The sequence below is a fragment of the Eutrigla gurnardus genome (assembly GCF_963514095.1).
Source record: "Eutrigla gurnardus genome assembly, chromosome: 5".
Lineage (NCBI taxonomy): Eukaryota > Metazoa > Chordata > Actinopteri > Perciformes > Triglidae > Eutrigla > Eutrigla gurnardus.
In genome coordinates, this window is record NC_139919.1 from 29,307,738 (window position 1) to 29,331,950 (window position 24,213).

At 43.1% G+C, this 24,213-nt stretch overlaps 1 protein-coding gene across 1 annotated transcript; it reads right to left on the reverse strand.

Annotated features, from left to right (window-relative positions):
- Window positions 1-902: 902 nt before the first annotated feature.
- On the reverse strand, window positions 903-23,871 carry LOC311013096 (matrix-remodeling-associated protein 5). The gene is made up of 17 exons (XM_084009009.1): window positions 23,671-23,871; window positions 17,084-17,204; window positions 16,606-16,742; window positions 12,923-13,052; window positions 11,963-12,201; window positions 11,432-11,583; window positions 7,466-10,630; window positions 6,956-7,227; window positions 6,386-6,644; window positions 6,100-6,300; window positions 5,493-6,011; window positions 5,212-5,383; window positions 4,808-5,074; window positions 4,568-4,694; window positions 4,210-4,290; window positions 2,799-3,945; window positions 903-2,202 (listed from the first exon to the last, which is right to left on the reverse strand). The coding sequence occupies exons 2-17, from the start codon at window positions 17,168-17,170 to the stop codon at window positions 1,649-1,651; spliced, it is 7,509 nt and encodes a 2,502-aa protein (XP_083865135.1). The 5' UTR covers window positions 17,171-17,204; window positions 23,671-23,871; the 3' UTR covers window positions 903-1,648.
- Between the last annotated feature and the right edge of the window lie 342 nt (window positions 23,872-24,213).

Genomic DNA, 24,213 nt, shown 5'->3' on the forward strand with positions numbered 1-24,213 from the left:
AGTTGTTACTGTTTTCCCTCCACACACACACACACACACACACACACACACACACACACACACAGACACGCCACTCACTATGTTGAACAATCCTTTACACACAGACACAATCTCATCCTCACAGACATACACACTGTCTCCCAAAGCAAAGAGACACACATAATCTCTTTCTCACGCACACACACACACACACACACACACACACACACACACACACACACACACACACACACACACACACACACACACACACACACACACACCTCGGGCTGTGTCGAACAATTCCAAGGCTTGTGTCTGACAAAGCTCCCTTCTTCCTCAGTCAAAGACCTGTTTGTCTGGAAGCAAGCTCAGTGGGACATTCACATTCTGGTGAACACAAACAGAGTGAAATATAGTCTGCATTTACATACACACACACACACACACACACACACATATACACACACACACATATACACACACACACGGATGCATGCGTATACACCAAAACGATCATATGCTGTTGTGGTTCTGCAAGCATGTGTGCTGCATCCAAGCAGAGGGCCACAGCTGAAATCAATCATCGTCGTTGTCATTTTTAAAATTCCTATTGGTAATGTGTGTTTTTCCTTTGTTGAATTGAGAGCAGTTGCCACACAATCATTAAAAATAATAAACATGAAATAAAAATATATTTGATAGATTTCAGTAAGAGTTAATATCACTATCAATTAAACTTATATTAGTTATTAGCCCAAATCCACTCGTCACAGCAATTTTATTGGAATTGAAGAATTTGAAAGTTGTAAGAAGTTGTTTCATCAGGAATTTTCAATTTATATAATAATTTGTGAATACTCCAGTCAAGACCTCTTGTTTTAACATGGTAAAAAAACAAGGCTGACAACACGAAACACTTGTAGGTTTTATTTTTTTCACTTATAAATTACACATGTTTTGTTATGTGCGCCTTCGATTTGTATGAGTGTCACTCGACTAAGCTCCCAACGTAGATAATGTGAGTTATAAGTTCCCCATCATCATGAACGTGAATAAATGACATACAGCAATTCCATCGCTGATACACATTGTAGAGCAGCAAGAGTTTTTTGTATAGTCGTAGAAAAGGATCACTAGAAATTCATGAAATATGACACTTTATAAGCTTTATATCTGTAAATTGTGCCATTGTACCAGCGCATAGACAATGTTAATCATATAAGGGGTACACGTAACATTTAGATATATCAATCCCAAGAAAAGGAGTCTCGTCATGTCAAAGTAAAATTCCACTGTGAGGTAAAATCTTTACAATCAATGATCTCGTACGGAAAATGTGAAAAATTACATCATTACAAGGCTGGGAAGGCAAAGCTTTGATCAGTGAGTTCAAATGACACGTTGAAAGTGGATACCATTCAGCAAAAAAAAAAAAAAAAAAACTCCACTTGACTCAAAAAGTGAATATTCTCTGTGATGTCCACATTTGTAAAAAGTTAATGCTCAGCGGAAACTGCTATGCAAGGAAGTCTCGAGCCAAGCTGTCAGTCAGGCAGCCTTAAGTCTCTTTACTATGCAGAATATTCAAATCCTGATGGAAAGAATCCTCATCCAGTCTTAATTCTGCTGTGACATTTTCCCCCAATGGAATAATTACAACTGCCACTCAGACCACTTGTAGGTAAGTAGATTTAAAGTCTGTCCCGAGAGCGTTTTTAGCGTTACATTTGTAGATGCCGGAGTTCATGAGCATCGGGTTCTGTATGACCAGACTGCCCTCCTCCGTCATGTGGATTCCTCCCTGCACCGTGAACCGGTTGTGTGGAACCAGAGTCGTGCGTCCGGGCAACGTCCACGAAATATCCGGCTTGGGAATACCGGTCGCAACGCAGTTTAACTTCACTGGCGATCCCCGGTTAACTCTCGTGATCGATGCTAGCGCGTTGTTGATACGTGGCGGGAAAACCATCACGGCGACCGGGTAGGACAGCGTGGACGAGCCAAAAGAGTTGGAGGCTTTGCAGACGTAAGTTCCTTTGTCGAAGGTGGCGACCTGCCGGAGTTGGAGGGTCCCGTTGGCAAAAAGAAATACCCGGCCAAAAGTCTGAGGTTTGTCCAAAACGAGACCATTAGGGAGGGTCCACGTGATTGATGCCTGCGGCCAGCCGTCCACGGTGCAGGGCAGGTTGAGGTTGAGGCCGTAAGTGATCTTCATCCCACCTGGAAAAGTACAATTATAACAGTTAGTAGATGTCCTATACAAATGATCGATACAACAAAACAGGTGAGGAAATTTCTCATTGTTCTTTAAGGTGTTTTCAAACTTGCATTGTTTAGTCTGGCTGAATTGGACTCTGGTTTGGTTTCCCTCCATGTCCGGAACCACACTAAGACCCTTTAGAGGAAGTGGTCTTGGTTCAGTCACAAGTACATTTGGGAGTGGTTTGTTTGTGATGGGAATTTGGGAAGATAATCGTTCACCAGGACCTTCTAGCTCTCGACAAGGGGCAAAAACAAATGCTTAGAAAATAAGCCAGCGTGGAGTTGCCAAGAAGTTCAGTTCCTCAAGTGGCCACTTTAGGCCTAAGATGTTAAAATGCTCAACTTTACAGCAGAATAAACCAGCCTGGTAAGGGGGAAATGGTTTTGGGCTCTTTAGCTAAAATCCCCATTCAAGACTTTCCAGGGGGTGAATGTTTTATATATCTCACCCGTTGTGTATGATGTATGATGTATGTATGTCTGCTCTGCTGTGTCACATTATTGACCAAACTAAGGAGACTCCTGCTTCAATTTGTGGATGAAAAAACACATACCTGTAGATCCTCTGATCACTGGCTTTCGGCCCGCGTCCAGCGCATACCGCTTCTCTGCTTGTCCTGCCACGTTTTTGGCAAGGCACCGGTACACCCCTTTGTCACTTGCGACCGGTTGAGAGATCTGTAGAGTTCCGTTACCCAGGTGATGCGTAAAACGTCGGAGTCTAGCACCAGGCGTTAACATCGTCCCGTTGGGTAGAACCCATGCAAAGTCTGGGTTGGGTTTGCCACGTGCGGGGCACTCCAAGTATAACGTCCCACCATCTTGCTTTATTGGTAAGATTTCGATATTGGGAACAGCAAAACTTGGTTTCTCGGCTATTGACGCCACGTCTAATTCAACCAAAAGTGAAGCTTCACCCAGATTGTTTTTGGCCAGACAGGTGTATCTCCCTTCATCTGTTTTCCTCACCCCTCTCAGCTCCAAGCTCCCATTCCGGTGGACTTGGAAGCGGCCGCCAAGGTAGGGTGTTTGGAGCGAATGGCCGTACGGAGTAAACCACCAGACTCTCGGTTCGGGTTTCCCTTCCACTCTGCAATCCAGGAGCGCTGTTTGATAAGAAACAGCCAAAACCTTTGTGGTGCGCCTCCCTTTCATGCCACTGATTAATGGCTCTTGGAGTTCAGCTTCAAGTTTCATGTTTTTAACATCGTCGCCGGCGGAATTTCGTGCTACGCATGCGTATTTCCCTTCATCGGCCAGCATTACCTTTTTCACCACTAGCATCCCATCGTCCATGATCTGAAATTTGTCTGAGGACAAAGATATCACATCATTTCGGGGTGAAATCCACATGATTTTTGGCGTAGGTTCACCTGTTGCCTGACAACTTAACTTAGCCGATTGTCCCAACTTTACTGTAACCAGCGAATGTGATTTTGATGCGATTTTCGGAGCATTCGGTCCGACTTTGACGCTCACTTTTCTTTCGTCTTTGCCCAGTTTGTTCTTGGCGTAACAAGTGTAGTCACCCTCGTCTCTTTTTCCCATTTGCTGGAGAAGTAAAGTTCCGTTGCCGAAAATGACGTAACGGCGGTTGCGAATGCCGCTGTCGTCCGCTTGAAGGGCGTTGTTTATTAAAGTTCCATCTGGGAGACCCCAAGTGACTTCTGGATCAGGGAGGCCTGTTGCAACACAGTCCACCTTAAAAAACAAAAAAAGGGAAATGAGTAGAAGACTCGAAAAATATGTGTAAGTATGAATCTATGCCCATTTTTGAATAAATATCTTATTGACTGAATATTTAACTTAATTTCAGGTGGATAGAAAATCCAAATTGATTTGTTCTTACATCTAATGTATTTGTACACATAAAATCATAAAACGTCAAAAACTATATAGAATATACTAGAAACAAACATGGATAATTGCCTGATAATGTCTGTCCTACTACCTCCCCAAATTTACCTGGAACATGTCTCCAAATGTGACCCTTGTTTGTGCAGTCCTCACGTGTTCGATCCTGGGAGGGGTCATTAAAACCTCCACCTGATGAAGCAAATAAATAAACAATTATGAGCAAGTACATCAGTGAAAGCTCCTAAAACACTGAAGAAGTGAAGTGAACTATTGATCACCGACCTGCTGCTAAAACTGGACCACATCATTGACTCTCAACATGTTAGATGTCTTTAATTTGACACTCACTTACAAGGAAATAATTCTTAATCTTAGGTGTTCTCAGTCAGAATAGAAATGAAGACTAATGTAAAAGAGTTGGCAGCAAAATGAAGGTGCCTGAAGTCGTTACCTGTCCTGTTCATACCTGGAAGAGCTCCATGTCCTCCCCATTGGGCCGCTGAAAGACACACAGATAATTTCCACCATCCAGCTCTGTTAGCTGAAGTATCCTCAGAGTCCCATTACGGAAAACTTTAATCGGTCTCTCCGGACTGCAGGCGGATGTGGGAGAGGAATTGGGTTAAATGAAAGCAGTTATCGAACTATTTTGATGTATTTAGAATGCGGTTACTTTTATAGAGATTAATACATTCACAAAAGGTACCTGTAACGATGTTCCACGATGGTCTTGGAGGGTATCTGCCAGAAGGTCCCTCTTGTGGATCCGGTAGACTCTGGACAGTGGAGGTAGACAGCAGAACCATACATAGCTGAGATGCCATGCTGTCTGGATGGAACTCCGTGGTTTTGGTTTGGAGGGATGGGAAGAGGAGGAGGAGGCTGCCGGGAGAACGAGGGGGAGTCTGCCCTCACCTCCAGCTGGACCGTTCGTTTGGCAAAGCCCACAGTATTAGTGGCCAAACACTCGTACCTGTGGGATGATCGACAGCCAGACTTTCTAAATATGCACAGCTTCAGGGCTCAGATTAACAGATGAGAATATTTTTTTTATTTATTGCATTGCATTGAGACAGAAAGACTGAATCATAGATAGACTAAATCTCATACCTTCCAGCATCAGCTGGTGAAACACTCTTCACATACAGCGTCCCGTTGGGGAAGACAAACAACCGGCGTCCCAGAAACTGTGACGGTTTAACATGGACACCAGCTGGGAGCGTCCATTTCAGAGTAGGGACTGGTTCGCCCTTCACAGAGCAGTGAACATACACACTCCTGCCTGGTTAAATGTGATTTTATTAGTATACATGATGAACATTTCATTTGTTTACCAGCCAGAGAACTTTCTGTAATGGGAAGTTTAAGGATGTAAAAGTTCTGTACTATACCTGGCTGGATGATCACAGTATCCATCGCTCCTTCACTTATGCTTGGAGGCAGAGCTGCAACGTGGAGATGATAAGTAATCGTATCAGCTCCTGCTGCGTTGCTTGCAATACATTTGTAGTCGCCTTTGCTTGTGAAATTGAGAGAGTGTATTTGCAGGGTTCCATTATGAAGCAGAGACATCGGAGAAAGCGGAGTGTGAACAGTCCCAACTTCACGTACAAATGTCCTGTCCGGAAGAATCCAGGAAATTTGGGCCGGTGGTTTTCCTGAAGCAAGGCAGTCAAGGGTCACACTTTTCCCCAAGTAGACTGCTATCTCTGTGGACTTGGGCGGCTGGATCTTGGGTGCCTCAGTCTGGACAGCTAAGGTGATGACCATGCGATCTGATCCTAAGCTGTTCTGGGCCGTGCAGAGGTACTGGCCTCTATCCTGAAGCTGGATGTTTTTAATTACAAAGCTTCCATTTTTGAAGACTTCAAAACGGGGACCGTGCTTGGTGTTGGCTGGAATGGTGGCACCTGAGATGGGAACAGATAAAGGGTTAAGATATAATAATGAGGAGGAATGGATTTTTGCTTTTTGACCCTTCCCTGTGCTCTCCCGTACCTGTAGAGACTTTGGTCCATGCAATGGTAGGTTCAGGATTCCCTGTTGCCTTGCAGGGCAGGAGCACATCACTCTCCGCCAGTACTGACACACTAGCTGCAGTCACCGTGGTGATACGGGGCTTCAGCCCATTACTTCCAGGTCCCAACATCCATGGGAAAGGAGGTGCAGCTGTGGGCCGCCAAGAGCTGATTCGCCCTGCTACAAAGACACATTTAAACATATATATCCTATTTGTTTTTACGTAATAAATACATTGCCTATATATTTCCAATAGAGCACCTACCTCCAACAGGCAACCGACTACCATACGGCACACCGGGGGTGGTGGGTTGGTCAGGACGAGGGGTGGGAAAGAAACCAGGGTTCTGAGGTTGCTGATTGTAAGTGTAAGAAGCAGTGGGTGCTGGTGGTTTGGGGGTGTAGGGTCTGTTTGGAGCTAGAGGGTTGGGTTTAGATGTGATAGTGGATGGAGAATTGTGGTAGCTAATGTGAGGTTTGAGTGTCACCATCCTCCCTAATTGAGCGATGCGGTCGAGCTGCGCCTGGAAAAATAAAAATGATCAGTTATAGTATCAATCCATTTAGTGGAATTAAATCCCATCTCTGAGAGCTGGTCCATCATCATCACCATCATTAGCAATGGATCCTTGGCTAAGCCCCGCCCCCCCACTGCTACTCTGTCAAGCTGTCAAAGCTAGTATGGAACCCACACTGTCACTAACTAAGGGCGGGATATAGCAAATGTTCAATTGTGCTGCTAACAATGCCTAAATGTTGCTCACTCTTTTTTAAAGCACTTTATAAACATTTAGATGCACAATTAGACTGATCACACAACCACCCATTATCATACCTGTCTGTATCTGTTCCTCAACCTGGATAGAAATAGCTGGTCTCTGGTTTGGGTCCTGCCATCCACATGATGATTTTGATGTTGGTGATGATGATATGACAGATGAGGATTAGAGAGCGTAACTCTGGAAATTCTTGCTGTTTCAGAAACTGTAGGTGTGGGCTTCACTGTTTCAGCAATGATCTGTGGTCGGTTGGTGACAGCCGGGTTTTGAGCCCAGGGGTGGGGAAGAGGCCAGGGTTGGTATGTAGGCACAGGGAGGGAGCCAGGACCTTAAGAACAACATATTAATCAAATGTATATCCATGCATTCCAACCAGGATTGTGACCCGTCATTACATTACACCAAGCGAACATATGATTGGCCTTTTCTGAGTAATATAGCTATATTCATCTTGTTCTGTATTCTTTATATTCTTTATCAGTTTTTGTGTCCAGTACATTTGGTCAACACTCATATATTCAAGACACGGTTTAAAAAAGAAATCACTACACAGCAGCTGTATTTACCTTGCCATGGATGAGGAAATGACCTTTGACTTGGCCAAGAAGGGTGGAGTGGGTAGTTTAGATGGTGACGATGGTGTGAAGGCCGGCGGGGGGTCGGGTGGACTCTAGGAGGCTGGGAATGCCGGCCTGGATTCACTTGACCTTGCCTGCCTGTATTTCTGTCTTGATTTGGACGTGCCATCCTGGAAGCAGTAGTTTGCCCTCCTCCCTGTTTGTTCTGATGGAGCCAGGGGTGAACTGGCTCCATTATTGGGAAATTGTGGCTCTCAGGCTTCACTAGTGGCTTGTTTACGTCTTCATCCTCTTTCTGTGTACATTCTTTTTCTCTGTCTCTTGTAGGATGTGAGGTAATGACCTTGGAAGATGAAGTTTTTGCTTGTGTTGGCTTGGTATTTTGATCCGGTGAAAGTCGAGTGTTAGGTCTTGGTCTGTTTTGTGTGGTTAACCGGATGCTATCCTGGGTATTTTCTGATTTTTCAGTGTGTTTCTCACCATCTTCTGTGTCTATTTTATGTGATTCTTGCCTTTCCATTGGTGTTATTACCTCACTCTCACCCTCTCCTGCAAGATCTTCATGGTCTCTTCCCTTTTCTTCAGTTTGCGTTCTTATCTCCACCCTCTGTCTCTCTGATGCCTTTAGGTTTATACCATCTGTCTCCTTTTCTTCAGCAGTCCTTTCAATTGGTTGCAGGGTACCATTGAGTCTTGAAGTGACAATCGTCTTTGGATTAGATGGCGAATGACTTACATCGTTTTCACTAGCTGATTGTAATGTGAAAAGGCTACTGTCACGGTCATGAATTGTATGAGGGGTTACACTGTTTAAATCTTCATTGGCATCAAAAATATCACTCTCCTTGTAATTCAATTCTTCATAGTATTCGCTTTCATCTTCCTCGGTCTGATACTCAGCAGATAAGATTTCATGGTTTTCCACTGTGGTTGAAAGAGGTGTTGTTATGGTAGTGGTTGTAGTAGTAGTAGTAGTAGTAGTAGTAGTAGAAGTAGTAGTAGTAGGAGGAGTTGTAGTAGTTGTAGTAGTTGTGGATATTGTAGTTGTTGGTGTGGTGGTTGTTGCTGGGGAAGCAGTTGTTTGGGGCTTGTTTGCTGAAGGGTAGAAGGGTCGTCCATGTGGACGTATTCTTCTCATCGGAGGTTTTCTGCGCCCATAAGGCCTTCTCCTGTTTGGCTGACCAGGAACGAGGTTGTTCCTTCTCCTCTCTCCAGAGTGCTTACTTTCTGACTGATCAACTTGCTTAGGAGTTCCAACAGTAGGGGGGTCTCTGACAACTTCTGCTTTTTCATAGCTAAGGTTTGGTTCAGTAGTTCTGGGAGGCAGAGGTTGTAAAACCTCTTGCAAACTTTCCGATGTTTCAGAGTTATCCCTTTTTTTCTCTGTGGAATAAGTTTCAGTCTTAGCTTTTGTGTTGATAGGGAGATGTGTTGTCTCTATCCTAATATCAAAAGGGGTAGTAGTCAGGGGGAAGTTGTTAGCAGTAGTAACAATTGTAACAGTTGTCGTAGTAGGTTTGGACGTTCTTGTTTGGATCTTTACAGTGCTGGGCTCTGGTCCTGACTGCTCTGTGGGTGGAACATCACTTGGTTTAGCATTAGCTTTAGCCAATATCTCTGCCCAACGATTTGGATCTAATTCCTTAACAGATTTGTTGGGTTTTCTCTTTGAATCTTTAATTCTTATCCTTTTTGAAAAGCCATTAGTATTCCTTTGTATTTCTACTTTCTTTGGGAACTGTGTAGCAAAAGGACGTATAATTTCCTGGTATTCTCCTCCAGAACCCTCTCCTTCCTCTACAACTGGCAAGATCTGCTGCTCTTTCACTGTCGGTATATTGGACGTATCCGAGGCCTTTTCTCCGGTGACTTCCACCAGGTGTGATATCATGTCAACACCATACAGATTTGAGGTCAAGCAGGTGTATTCCCCTGCATCATCTTGTGTCAACCTCCTTACCACCAAAGTCCCATTTTCCATAACTTCTGTTCGTTTTGTCCGTTGCGTGGGAAGAAGAATTTGGTTTTTGGGTAGGTACCATATAGTTTGACTGGGCTGTACTGAGGTCACCTCACAAGGAAGACGAAAAGAGTGTCCCTTTTGAACTACAATTTTCTCACCATTGAAAGCGGTGGGACTGAGTGAAAGTTCTTTGATGGTGAGCCTCAGGGGCATCAAGTCCACACCGGCTTTAGTCCTGACCATACAGTGGTAAAGGCCTGAGTCAGACACTGTGGCATTTATAATCACAAGTTCTCCACTTTCAGACATTTCAACTTTATCATTTGTGTCTTCCACAATGGACAAATCTGGAAGCATCCACTCCAGTTTCACTTCTGTGTCTGACGTGACAACACTGCACCCCAAGTTAACCTTTGAACCCTCAAGAGCAGTCTGAACCCGGCCTGCTGTCCCTCTGCGAATTAAAGCCCAGGACATTGCAAGGTCATTGTCAACTTCTGACCCTCTATGACTGTTGATATTCTTGATAATTACAGTAGTGAAATCCATCACCAGTTTCTTGGTTGTCGTCTGCTGTCTGTTGAGCCTCAAAGTGACTCTGGGCTGAAGCAGCCACGAGGGTTCTGCCACCAAATACCCTTTTAATTCTGTGAAATATGGGGAATTTTCATTCACGGCTTGGACATATTGATATGTTACTCTGCTTGCATTTCCTCTCTGCTGAGCTCTCTCCAAGATAGCAGGGCTTTCATAGTAATATGCAACCAATTGCCATAGATTTTGCAACTTCTCCCGATCAATTTCGCATTCAAGGACAGTCACCAGAGATACATTCACAGACAACTCCTCGGGTGAATGTGGATTTACTGTCCAGTTCATGGGTAAACTGTCTCCAGGGTGTCGCACATCACATGCCACATGAGCACTGTTTCCTTGGCTGTCGGAGAGAACGACAGTGAGGTGGCCTAAAGGCTTTTCGAAGTCACGGGTGTATGGGAGGTCAGGCTCTGCTTCAGTTTCAGCCCACACAGGATTATCCCTCTGTTTGAGGGCTGAGTGAAGAGCTGGCCGTTGACAGGTAAGCTTGTCTGGAGTCAGTCCGAGCAAAAGGGTCTCATTCAGAGGTTGAGGTGAGGAGCACTGAGGGCAAGTTTCACTTGAGCCACGTTCCTTCTTGCACTTTATAATGCCTGGTAAAAAGAGGGAGGGGGGAGAGAAGAAAATGGACGATAAGCAACGATGGAAACAATCCAAGGAATTTGAGGTAAAGGTGAAGGAGGGGAAAGGTTAAGTGAGAAGGGGCAGTTGTAGGTAAAGAAATGGCAATGGAAAAAGTAAGGAATACATTAAGATGGGAGATGAGAAAAGAAGGGGGAAAATAAATGAAAAACAAAACATGAATCTGGGATTATGGGGTATTTGAAAAAAATGCAGATACAATTTGATCTTTTAATGAGTTTTGATTTCAGTGAAGGTTCAAGCATGCACTGATAACGTTCTGGTGGTCACAGAGCCTTTACTTTCTGATGAAACAGGCCACAAACACAATGATATATTATCAACTGTTCTGCTGAAAGAAACAGCTGGCATGTGGGACTGGTTACTGGGGAATCACGAAAACGTAACAAAGCAATGAGAAATGAGACAAAGCACATGCGCGGTGAAAGATATTGAATGAAAAAGACGGATGAAGGAAAAAGTAAACAATTTAAGTGATTTTGTAGGCTGCATGTGGATCAAATTCAATAAATTGATATACTGAGATTAGCTGTGTTTTATGTCATGGCAGACATGCAACATATTATCTGCCAGAACTATACTGCCTCGGGTGAAAAAAAAACATGCATGCAAAGTCAAGAAACATTATACTTTGTGTGCATATATTCATAATTAAGAGATGTATTAATGTAGCTTTACATTTGTGTCCCCCCCTATTAAATAGTTGTTTGTCATCCGCTTTAGATTTAACTAATCTGAGAAGGCATTCTTACCTTCATGTGTGGAGCTCCATTCTATTAACCAGTGGAGCTGGCAGTCGCAGGTCCAGGGATTACCATGTAAAGAGAGGATCTCAAGCCTGGGAGCTGTCTTCAGTGCTGCAGCAGGAAGCTGCTCCAACAGATTGTCTGACAGGTGTAAGTGTCTGAAACAAACATATTTCCTTCACTTATTGGTCTGCAGGATCCTGCAGTTAAACAAATAGACGTAGTTTCCATTAGGTTTGAGTTGCAGGTATAGCAACTTTAACCTACGAGCAATTTGGGGAATATATGTGACTTTTAACTTGAAGGAACTCTTGTTCAGAAACTTTTGATGCGATTCCTCTAAGCAGGGACACCTCCTCTTAAGCATGTCTTATTTAATTCAAATATACCATTACTGCCAAGATATGTGTTTACCTACCATTAACCAAATATGAAATATGCTTTAAAAGTAGTATAATTAATGTACAAATCAATGGCCTATGCAGTTGCTTGAAAGTTCTAAAAATGATAAATATCCACTGTCTTTTTATTTCTTACTTGAGTCCAGAGGTCCAAAAGCTTCCTAGCAGTGACACCGTTATGAAGGTATGAGGATGGATCTCTTTGAGAAGGTTCCCCTCCAGCTGCAGGAGTTTTAAGGAGCTCAAGCCGGAGAAGGAGTATGGCTCTATGAAGTCAATGAGGTTGTGGTCCAGATGGAGACGGATCAAACCAACGAGGCCCTCAAACAGACTAGGACTCACTGATGTTAGCTTGTTGTAACTCAACTTCAAGATCTGGAAAAAAAGTTTGCGTTATACTGACATTTATTTAAAACTATATAAAATAATTAGCTGACTAGAGTTATGATTGAGCAGGATGGACTAATGTTTCATATGTTTCAAATTTCATTCAGGGTCCACCTGACTTTTTAAAGCTAGACTTGTTGTTTTGGGGACATTTGTTCCTCCAATAACTCAATGACTCAACCCAACCCAAGGTGTGACTGCTTAATGTCCAACTCTGATGTATCCAGTCTGTTTAGGCTAGAAATGTAGCTGCTGATTGGACCCATGTGGACCAACAAGACTGCATGTTTTTGTCTGTTTGGACACTGGTGTGCTCTTTAGCCCCAGCATGGTTCACTACTTTTGCATATGCTTTTGCTCCAGCTATGATTTAGAGCCAGATAGAAACAAGGTCACAGATGCATACACTCAAAGGGGGTTTGATATATATGGAAGACACCACTTCAGCAAGCAAAGGTATTTAAGCACTTTTGCTTGACTTGGGTCTTTTGGAACCATTGGACCTAATCAGAATGTAGGAGCAAGCAATGGTTTTTGCAGAATTACATCCAAATAAATTATGGGACTTCATTCATAATGATGAGCCATTATTAAGAATCAATATTTTTGTCCCGTGAGGGTTCACTTGCTTCCAGGTTAATTTGGAGTGATGAATTCAGAGGCTATATTTGAGATTTCTAAAATACAGACCCAGGCGCACAAACTCTACCTGTAGTGATCTCAGGCTATAAAATGCCCCAGGGTGTACTGTGTTGATGTCGTTGCCATGCAACATGAGCATTTCCAGTTGCCTTAGTGACCTGAATTCTGACCCCTCCACCTCCGTCAGGCTGTTGTAGCTGTTAGAGAGAGAAAATAAACAGGACCAGTTACTGGGATGAAAGAGAAATATGAGCAATGGCAATGTGACCTTTCAAATGAATTAAGGGAAAATAGCTGGAAAGAATGGATGGAAGCCACAGAACAATCAACCTTTGACCTCATGTTTTTTCATCTCACAATCAACTACACAAGTTTTGTTGTACTCAAGATCGACCAGGTTTTGAAGGTCTCTGTAATTTTGACACAACCTCATTTCAGAGTTCGGCAAAAACAACGTTGGATTTCATTTCAAGACTGGTCAAGACCACGACTGCAGGGATGTCATGAAATTGCCTGATTTATATGTTTGCAATAACACTGCGTTAGAAATGAGTGAAGATGTCGGTTGGAAGTTTTGTGCATAGGGCCACCAGTCCAAGATTATATCTGCAATCGAAATGCAATGAACTAATGGAAGACCTTCCTTGGCGTGCAGGTTTAAACATATTACACCTGAAGAATAAAAGTGATTGCCAAGTGCAGTATAGAACAGTAGAACCCAGAGCCAAAGACATGATTCATCGAAGGAGCGCAACATGACAACGCTGTCTATCGTATTGTTTTACAGACTGTACACTCCTGTAGTGAGTTCCTGACCTGTAAGACACAGCATTCCCTGAGTACAGTAATCCCGACCCAATTGGACACATATGGGAGATTTTTCCACTGCCATCAATAAAGCATCCTGCTCACAGTATATCATCTAGTGGTCACTTTCATCCAGAGGGTCTTTCAGCACCATGAGGCACATATTTTCTTACTATAGGTTTCCCCACTGGGAGCTGAACTTCGAACCTGGCATTGTTAGGGCTCTGCTCTTATACCATAACAGAAACTGTTGCATTCCTTCTGTAATCAAGAATTACAAGCATTCTCTGAGTACATTTATGACACTGAAACTGGTCTTATAGTTCTATACATTAGATAGTTTGTTATACTAATCAGTTTTCCATGTTTTCCATTTTCCATTTTTCAGATTTCTGTGTTGACAATTTAAGCACATTTTGTCATCAGAAAAAATGTTGAATCACGTGGTAGAGGAATAGAATTTCAACAATTCCTAAGAAAATATATTTTTTAAATGGAATGAGTATTAATTAATTTAATCTAACACAACCTTCAATACAGTTATAAATCAAAATATTCCATCTTTTTTGTAAAATATAGTGCCTGAATTTGAATGTGTCCAATTTTCTCAGGTTGACCCCTCCCCCAAATTTCCCCTCAACATGTGTCTTGGGCTCTCATTGGCTTAAGCTTGCCGACAGTTCAGATATTTAGCATGCTAAGTGATGAATTGCATCTTTGAACAGCATGTTTTCCATAATGCATGATAACTGCAACCTGGCAGAAAACATGCTGAAACCTAAGCCCTGTTGTCACCATGCCAGATGCTTAGGTGGTCCACGCCATCCTCCACACCACTCACTGAACAATCAGCAAAGCAGTCCCTTTGAAAACGGATGGGACGCCTGCATTTATTTGAGCAATTAGCTTTTGATTTCTGAAAGGGCATTGTTTCGAACTAAAGGCAAACAGGCCTGGAGTGTAAATAAAACACTCCAAACATGCCTGGTGGGAACATATACCAACAGTTTTGCATTAGAGACCAAATCCCCCTGGTCTTCAGCCCGGTTAGCAGGGTGGTCCTGGTGTTTACAAAGTTAGAGCCTGTTAGCTCCCTAAAGGTTTGGTCCCCCTCCAAATGTCTGCTCTGCTGAAGTGCCCTTGAGAAAAATTTCCCTTCATTCCCAATAAAACAAACGCTGTATTTTACCCCAAACAAAGAGCGACCATCAGGAACCAGTCGGGAATCTGAATAAAGGACATGCAAAAGTGCAACATCAAACACTCTACAAGCATAAGTGGCAAACTGACAGCAGTTTGACCGATCCAAAGTCCCGACCCCCTTTTAGTTACCCCCTAGTTACCGTTGCTATGCCTGCCAAGCCGTTTGTTCTCACATGGCACAGATGCTGTCGACAGTGATGATGATGACTCAAACGGTTTTCCTGTTATTTCTGAAACAATGGCTCCTTCATTTCGGACAAAGAAAGAGAAATGCAACCTTCTTGTTTCTGTCACTTGCAGCTGGAGCTACCTAGCTAGCTAAGATAATGTCAGTTCCATAATTTGGTTCAAAACGCTATCTTTGACTTCTCGATTTGGTGCATTTTAGTTCCGATTAGTTCCGAACCCACAGGATTTTAATGCTTCTGCTTCTGTGTATAGGCCTATGTATCGACCATATGTTCTGAAGGACTTGCAGGTAGAGACAGGACAGAAAGTACACCAAGTACACAAGAGTCTGATACAGGCACAGCAGTCCTATGGATCAGGAATTGACTGTACTGATGTGAATATGTGTTATTTGAAGAAGAGTCTTGCAGTTGTTGAACAGAGGAAGTCAGAAACATGACGACAGCCTCCCGCTGATCGTTGCTGCCATGTGGAAATATCGTGTCAATCCTCGCATCTTTTTGATTGTTATGCGGTGCAGTGATGTATTATATACCATGTGTCTGTTAACGTGTACCATGTGTGTGTTTTTGGGTGTTTCCACCCTGCAGCGTGTCTTTATAATGGTTAGATCACAACCATAAGACAAAGGCAGGAATTCTCTGTAGTTGTGGGAATCTATTACTTTATTCCATTTGACCTGGAGGGGGTGGTGTAATTTAATATTAATGTCACATTTGTTGTTGCCAAACTCTTCCTCATGTCGAGCAAAAACACAGTATGCATTCTGTATTGGTTCAAGACCAAGAGGATTTGGAATTCACTGATAGTTCCTGTTCTCAGGAGGGCATATGGAGACGGTTTACCTCCTGAGGACTGAAGTCTGGCAACCGCATCATAGCTTTTTGTGACCCGCTGAAATGTTTTTATCAAATCACAGCGTTTTTATCCAGCTGTAGAGTTCCTTCTTTTAAATTCAATTAAACGCTGTGTTAGGTGTTCCTACGAACATGCAAATCGAAAAAAGCCTCAGCAGCGGTGCTCCGGCTGCTGCTCGCCAAGTCGTTCACCGTGTAAATATGGATTGTTTGGAAGCCAATTATTAGGTGAGGCAGTTTGTTACAACACAGAAAACAAGTGGCTGGAGGACAAGCGAACCCTCCGTCCACATGGAAGCGATTAGGAGGTTTGTCCCCCTCCGGAGTCGGTTCAAGAACCACATGCTGCTGAGCCCTTATCGGTTTAGGGTTTAAAGCAGATGTTGTGAAATAAAATGCACCACGGGTGCTACTAGCTGATTGTCTCGTCTCTTCGGTGTAAAACTGGCCTTTTCCGATCCGAAGGGAAGGGTGACGTATGACCAACCAAAGGGCGCTTCGGCAGTTTTGGTTTGCGAGTTAATTAGGAGCCACGTTGATCTGTGCGCTAAAGAAAACACTTCTCTGACTAATCACCGACTCCACATTCCAGAGCACTTCCTGTCGAGTGTTTAGCTTTCTTCCCCTGCGGGCTGTCGTTCAAAACGATGTGTTGGCGCTTCCGTGTGCACGCGTGTTCCTGTTTGGGTCTTACCCGAGGTTGAGCCTCTCCGTGTCTTTAGGGAAGCTCTTCGGCACGGCGACGAGGTGCCTGAACGTACAGTGGACCTCTTTAACGGCCGGACAGCTGCAGCTCTGCGGGCAGGACGGGGCGGCGTGAACGGGGGAGATCTACGGCGATAAGAAAGGTTAACAGCAGGAATAATCAGATGGAGAGGGGTGAGGGATAAAATACAAAAACAGAGAAAGCAGAGAAGATAAACGAGGGGGAAGGAGGTATGAGAAAGCAAATTCAGAGAGGTTCAGATAAGAGACGAGATGAGTTCAGACCTGCGGAGGCACCGATCAAAAGCAGAGGAAGTCAACTTGATGCTCATATTATTAGATAAAACAGCCCAGATGCATCGAGATTGTGCCAACCCCCCAATGTGTCCTTGAACTTATACATACTTAACATATCTTGGCTAATTTTAGATCAATTAAATCGCAGCGCGTCTGGGCTGAAGACTTACCGTCTGCCACAGCAGTGATGAGCAGAGCAGGGGGAACCAGGCTGCAGCCAACCTGCAGAAGATGTTGGCGCACCACCACAGCGCCATGACGGCTGTCTGACCGCTCACGTCATCAATACACCTGCAGGAGGGAATGATGATGCACAGATTTAATGATCAAACATTATCGAAGATCACTTGAAACTAGAGATTGAGACCATAAACTCATGTTTACAATGTTTACTGAGGCTCATTTGTCAGACTTCTATACAATCAGAGAGGAGACGCCCCCTGGTGGCCAGGAGAGAGAATGCAGGTTTAAGGCACTTCAGCTTTGGCTTAAAAGAGCCTAGAAATATGTTGCCATTTTTGTAGTTCTAGTTCCCTCGTCTCCAAGTCAATGAGCAGATTCGGAGTAAAATTAAATTGTGTGTATTATTTACGCGAAAAACTGCTAAATGTTCCATTATAAAAAACAAAAAATGAGCAAAAAGAGGGAAAATAAATCATCATAGACTTTAGTCCCTCAATCTCGATTGGGTTCATCTCTATGAATTTCACTTTCACTTAATCATGATCTATTATAATTTCTCTGTTCAGGTCATAAAATATGAATTGTTGGTATATTACACAACATAAAGCCACTTTCACAAGCACATAACAATAATGATGAGTTCTTGAAACAACAGGAACCGACTTTCTGATGAAGGTTTTTAGCTCCGGCTCGCAAAAAGAAAATTAACATAATGACTCGCAGAATGTAGACTTTTAATCACTTTACATGCCCACACTTGTACACCCGCAACTGTTGGACCAGAGAAAGAGACATGAATTGACTGAGAGAGAAAATAAATCTCCACGGCTGAGTAGGTTCACAACTGTAGCAGCTCTCCTTAAACCAAAGTATTCGCCCTGGAGGTTGATTAAACACGTCTGAAAGGTTTTAACACTCGATTAGATCCTTCACAACACATTTCCTGTGTCTACTGTATATTTGAAGACACACAACAGACGCATCATTTGATGGAATTTGGAGATTAATGACTCTCCCTGTCTAACTCGAGTAAACACTGTGAAACAGAACACAACAAAACACAACCTAACACAATACAACACAACACACCACAACACACCACAACACAACACAACACACCACAACACAACACAACACAACACATCACAACACATCACAACACAACACAACACAACACAACACATCACAAAACATCACAACACAACACATCACAACACAACACAACACATCACAACACAACACAACACATCACAACACAACACAACACATCACAACACATCACAACACAACACAACACAAAACAACACAACACAACACAACACATCACAACACAACACAACACATCACAACACATCACAACACAACACAACACAACACAACACAACACAAAACAATACAACACAACACAACACATCACAACACATCACAACACAACACAACACAACACATCACAACACATCACAACACAACACATCACAACACATCACAACACAACACATCACAACACATCACAACACAACACATCACAACACAACACAACACACCACAACACAACACATCACAACACAACACATCACAACACAACACATCACAACACAACACATCACAACACAACACAACACACCACAACACAACACAATACAACACAACACACCACAACACAACATACCACAACACAACACAAAACAACACAACACAACACATCACAACACAACACAACACATCACAACACATCACAACACAACACAACACAACACAACACAACACAACACATCACAACACATCACAACACAACACATCACAACACAACACAACACAACACATCACAACACAACACAACACAACACAACACAACACATCACAACACATCACAACACAACACATCACAACACAACACATCACAACACATCACAACACAACAACAACACAACACATCACAACACAACACATCACAACACAACACATCACAACACAACACATCACAACACATCACAACACAACAACAACACAACACATCACAACACAACACATCACAACACAACACAACACAACACAACACAAAACAACACATCACAACACAACACAACACAACACAACACAAAACAACACATCACAACACAACACAACACATCACAACACAACACATCACATCACAACACATCACATCACATCACAACACAACACAACACATCACAACACAACACAACACATCACAACACAACACATTACAACACATCACAACACAACACAACACAACACATCACAACACAACACATCACAACACAACACAACACAACACAACACAACACAAAACAACACATCACAACACAACACAACACATCACAACACAACACAACACAACACATCACAACACAACACAATACAACACAACACAACACATCACAACACATCACAACACATCACATCACAACACAACACAACACATCACAACACAACACAACACAACACAACACAACAGACGGCTGAGTGGAAAATGACCACTTAACGCTGCAGTTGTGGTTTGCTACAGTGCCAGGTGGTTTGGCACTTAGTATGCTAGTCTAAATGTTAACATGCTCCTTTTAGGGCATTACATACCAATTACACACACACACACGCACACACACACACACACACACACACACACACACACACACACACACACACACACACACACACACACACACACACACACACACACAGGTAGAACCAAAACAACATACATATTTTGAAGTCATTAGAGGCCAGTTTGGGGGTTTCTGGTTTCCACTATTTCTGGGTTCTCTCCTCCCGGGGAGGCTAATTCACCTAACAGCTGTGTGTGTGTGTGTGTGTGTGTGTGTGTGTGTGTGTGTGTGACAGCAGGAAAAGTCCCTAAAGTTTGACCTGGATCTTATTGATATTCAAGGTCCTTCCAGGTCTGATGAACACATTAAAACTACTTCAGTCAGGCTTCGACAGTTTAGAACAAATGAGTTGTTTCCTGAAATATGATCTTCAGGTTGTGGTGAGAAGAAATAACGAATGCAACATTCTCGCTTTTACTTTAGCACTTGGGTCAACAAGGTGGAAGCCAAAGATCTGTTTTCTTTGCAATGGGAATGTCAATGTGTTTGACAGGGTTGTGTTGATATTTCTGCAGGACAAAGAGCCACAGCCACGCTAGCAGCTATGAGGCAACAATGACTCGCAAACATGTCATTAATGGTATAAAAGTCACCACCACGTTCAAAACAAGCCCCCAGGAAGACCACCAGGCCAATTTTACATCACAGCTAAACTGTGGGTTTACAACTTCCAAGTCCCTCTACCGCTCAGCGATGCTCAGGCCGTAAAAGGAGGCTTTTCAGGGAAAATAGCTGCCAACCACAACAGCAACCCTCACTAACAGGTAGTCAGTTGAACCATCGTTACTATCAAAAAGAAAAACGTTCTTTAAATCAAGATAATTTCTCCACACTACAAGGTCAAGAACTTGCTGTTTACCTCTGTGACAATAGTCCCATATGTATGACTGAGAAGAAGCCTCTCCTTGCATCCTCCACAGGGAGGTCAGAGGTCAGGGTCAACTACAGCACAGAAGCTCTTTGTTGAGGTGGATCCTCCAGTGGGAGGGCTACTTTGTGAGCTTGAACGTGGGCCCTCAGGTCTCTGATGACTTTGCCACCTTGTGTCCACAATCATAAAAACTCACGTTAAAAGACATAAAAAAAGACATCGGTCTCATATGAACATGCTGCTATACTCGTGGCTGGCGATGCGTGTCCCATATCGTCTGTTTAAACGTGGACTTCAGTTCTATGATGCAGACGACATGTTGAAAAGGATGTTGGATGCCTTTTACTAGGTGTTGCACGCAGCGGTTCGGTGACCCTCACTAACACCACGCTTCAGGCCACAGCTTCACCTCGACTTTACTGAGCAATAAAGGTGTCCGTCCTGCAGCTCGGAGGCTCGGGAGGAACGCAGGTGAAATCTGTCGGCCAGCTGCTTCGTCCGCTCTCCTTCTAACGGCTTTACCAGCTCTCCTGTGTTAGCACTTTGGAGACGACGGGGAGAGGAGGAGGAGGAAAGGAAGCGAGGTTTGAGCTGACTGGAGGGGAAAAGAAAAAACAGACAAGAAGAGTTGGAGCAGATGAATAAAGTGTGTCCGGTAAAATGAAATGACTTGCGTAGACAGAGATGAAGTACTTCCAGAGAAAGAGCCAGAGCACCACGATACCCAACCTCCCGCTTATCAAAATCACATGCTTACTAGCGCTTCTACTCATAAGTCCTGCCAACGGACATCCTTCATTCCTTTTTATTTCTCTTTCTATTTCTTTCCATTTTACAGCCGTACCACTTCTCCTGCGTTGTAATTTAAACACGATCAGAAAACGTGGAGACAACGTCATGCCGAGAAAGGAAAAAAATACATTTTATGAATGAAGGATGGGCAGAATATGAAGAACAGATCATAGAGACCCTCCCAGCTGTACTTTAGGTTACGGTATCGCAGGAGTATGTGCTGCAAGAACAAAAGGAGGACTATTATTTTGAATAGGACTTCATTATTTGATCTAAAATTAAGTCTAATTTCAAACAAAAAGCAGATATGTTGCTGCCTGGTATCAATACAAAGTGAAGATTCTACTTTCTCATGTACGCTAGCATGTGACATAATTTCAACCAAAAGCTGCCTTACCTGGATATACACACTAGCTAGCCTACCAGCCTGCTAGCCTACTAGCCTGCTAGCCTGCTAGCCTACCTATACACCGTTAGCATGTGGAGCGCCCTGTTTGTTGGGGTCAGGGTCCGGGGTACCTCCAATGCTAAACATAAATGGTTAATTCATTGTCATTATACAGCAGGGTTGTGCACAAAATGCTCTTTACCTTTTAAAACAACACACACACAACAAAACCAAACTATATTAAATGTGGTGGACGAGTTTAGGAGACCACCGGAGGAAAGAAGTCTGGGACTTCTGTGGAGCGTGACATGTTTATTGCAAGCTCACGCCTAGCTACGGCTTGTATTTAGCGGCGTCTGTTATGTCTGATTTTTTTATGCTCTTAATAATAATGCACTTTGGGCACTTATTTCCCAACAGTTTGACTAAACACTAAATGAGCATCATGCTGTATTGAAGAAGACTTGAAACTAGTGATTTTCTCACAGACTTCCATGCAATCAGAACTTCTTTTTGCAGCCAGAGGAGTCGCCCCCTGATGGCAATGAGAGAGAATGCAAGTTTAAGCCACTTTAAGGAGTTTTGCCTTCTGGTCGACACTAAACCCTTTTAAAGCCAGATGAAAAGCCGTTGCCCTGACGACATGGTGTATTCCTTAAAGAATGCCTGAGCGAGGCCAATACGTCTTTATGACAGAAGCATTGCGCTGACGAGCAGCCAAGTCACAGCCGCCCACTTCAAGATAACACATGTCAAGAAGAAGACTTACAATATCATTCCCACATGTTGTCTCTAGGCTGTGATATTCATTTTCTTTCAACGCGACCTGCTCGTTGTGTCGCCGTCGGTTACCGTCCTCATCTCCAGGACGTCAACTAGCTGAACGTCCATGTTTTAGGATTCAACAAACATGTGTTCATTTCAAATGTTCATGGTGAGCGACATTCGAGTCCTTTTCATATATAACATAGTAACATTTTAATGGTCTTTAGAGACGTCTTTGGCTTCAGAAGTCTTTTTTATTTATGGGCATTATAAAACTATAAGGGTTTTTGAATATGGAACACATTTTTCCTTTTTTTTTGTCACAAAGTTTTTCCACTTCCGTTGAATACATTGGATGAGATACAACAATCCTGCGACTGCATGATAATTAATCGTTGAACCATTTAACGGCCAGATTCCTTTTGAAAATTCCTTTCCAAGTGTCGACTGTAAATCTCTCAGCGCCGCGTTGGCACGGAGAGAAGCAGCTTAGGTGGCTGTGAAGCAAAATCTAGAATACTTTGTAGCGTCGAGGCAAAGTGGAGGAAAGCTTCTCTTTTTTTAATCTGTTGCTTATTAATTACTTGAAAGCTAGACGCTCTTTTAGCCAGTAGAACAAAGAGACGTGTAGCTTTTAAATACGGGATAAATACCGTTTTGTAGTGCTTGTTGGATCCAATATGATGGAAATGCACTTCACCAGAGGTTCTCATAAAAACAACTTTTTCTGCGTCTTCCACACAGTATATGAAGTAAAAATAGGTCACATTTAAGTCAAGAGTTTTTGTCCCAGTAGCTGTGGACCGAGCACAGAATAGTTTAAACTCCCGCTAATTAACACAAACCAATCAGCAGACGATTTACTGTGACAACGACCACATCCGTCACGACACGGCGGTCAGCGTGAAATCAGATTTCACAAGTGAGACAGCTTCTAAAAGGAAAGACTGTCACGTTAGGAACCAATTAGACATCCAGGAGTTATTTAGAGCGACACTTTTAAATCAAAAATGCAAAAGTTTAACTTGAAATCTCCGCATTCAAAACCAGAAAACGAATAAAACAAAAAAAGTCTCTTTTTAAAGTGACTCATGTAACAGCTTCTCATTATCTAAACCACGAGAGACTCACCTGGAAATCCCCCAGAAGGGGTAAAGAATGAAAAAGTAGACCCCAAAAACAAGTCCTTTACTTTTCACTGCAGCAGACTTTTACAAGAAAAAGTATCCAGTTGGTGTTTTTAGTCCCGTGGATGTTTGCTGACTTGTAAAGTCGCCGAGCTCTGAATGAGAGAGAGAGAGGGATGGAGTGTTTTCTATGTGTGTGTGTGTGTGTGTGTGTGTTAGGTTGACCCTCTGTTGGTCATCTGGATTTCAGATTAGCTTCCCTCTTCCTCCACCCGTCCTGCAGCCGTGTAGTCAGGAATGCTGCCTCTCCATCCCCTCCTTCACCTACGCTGCTTCACTTCACCTCCTCTCATTCATCTCTGAGTCTCCGAGTCTTCGAGTCTTTGAGTCTCCGAGTCTCTGACTCTCTGACTCTCCGAGTCTCTGAGTCTCCCACGGCCAGACCTGAATCAAACATCACCGTTTTCCTCACCGTGTCTTTCTTTCTGTTCTCCCTCTCTCCACCCTTGCCTGTTTTTCTCTTCACCCGCTTTCACCTTTCCAACTC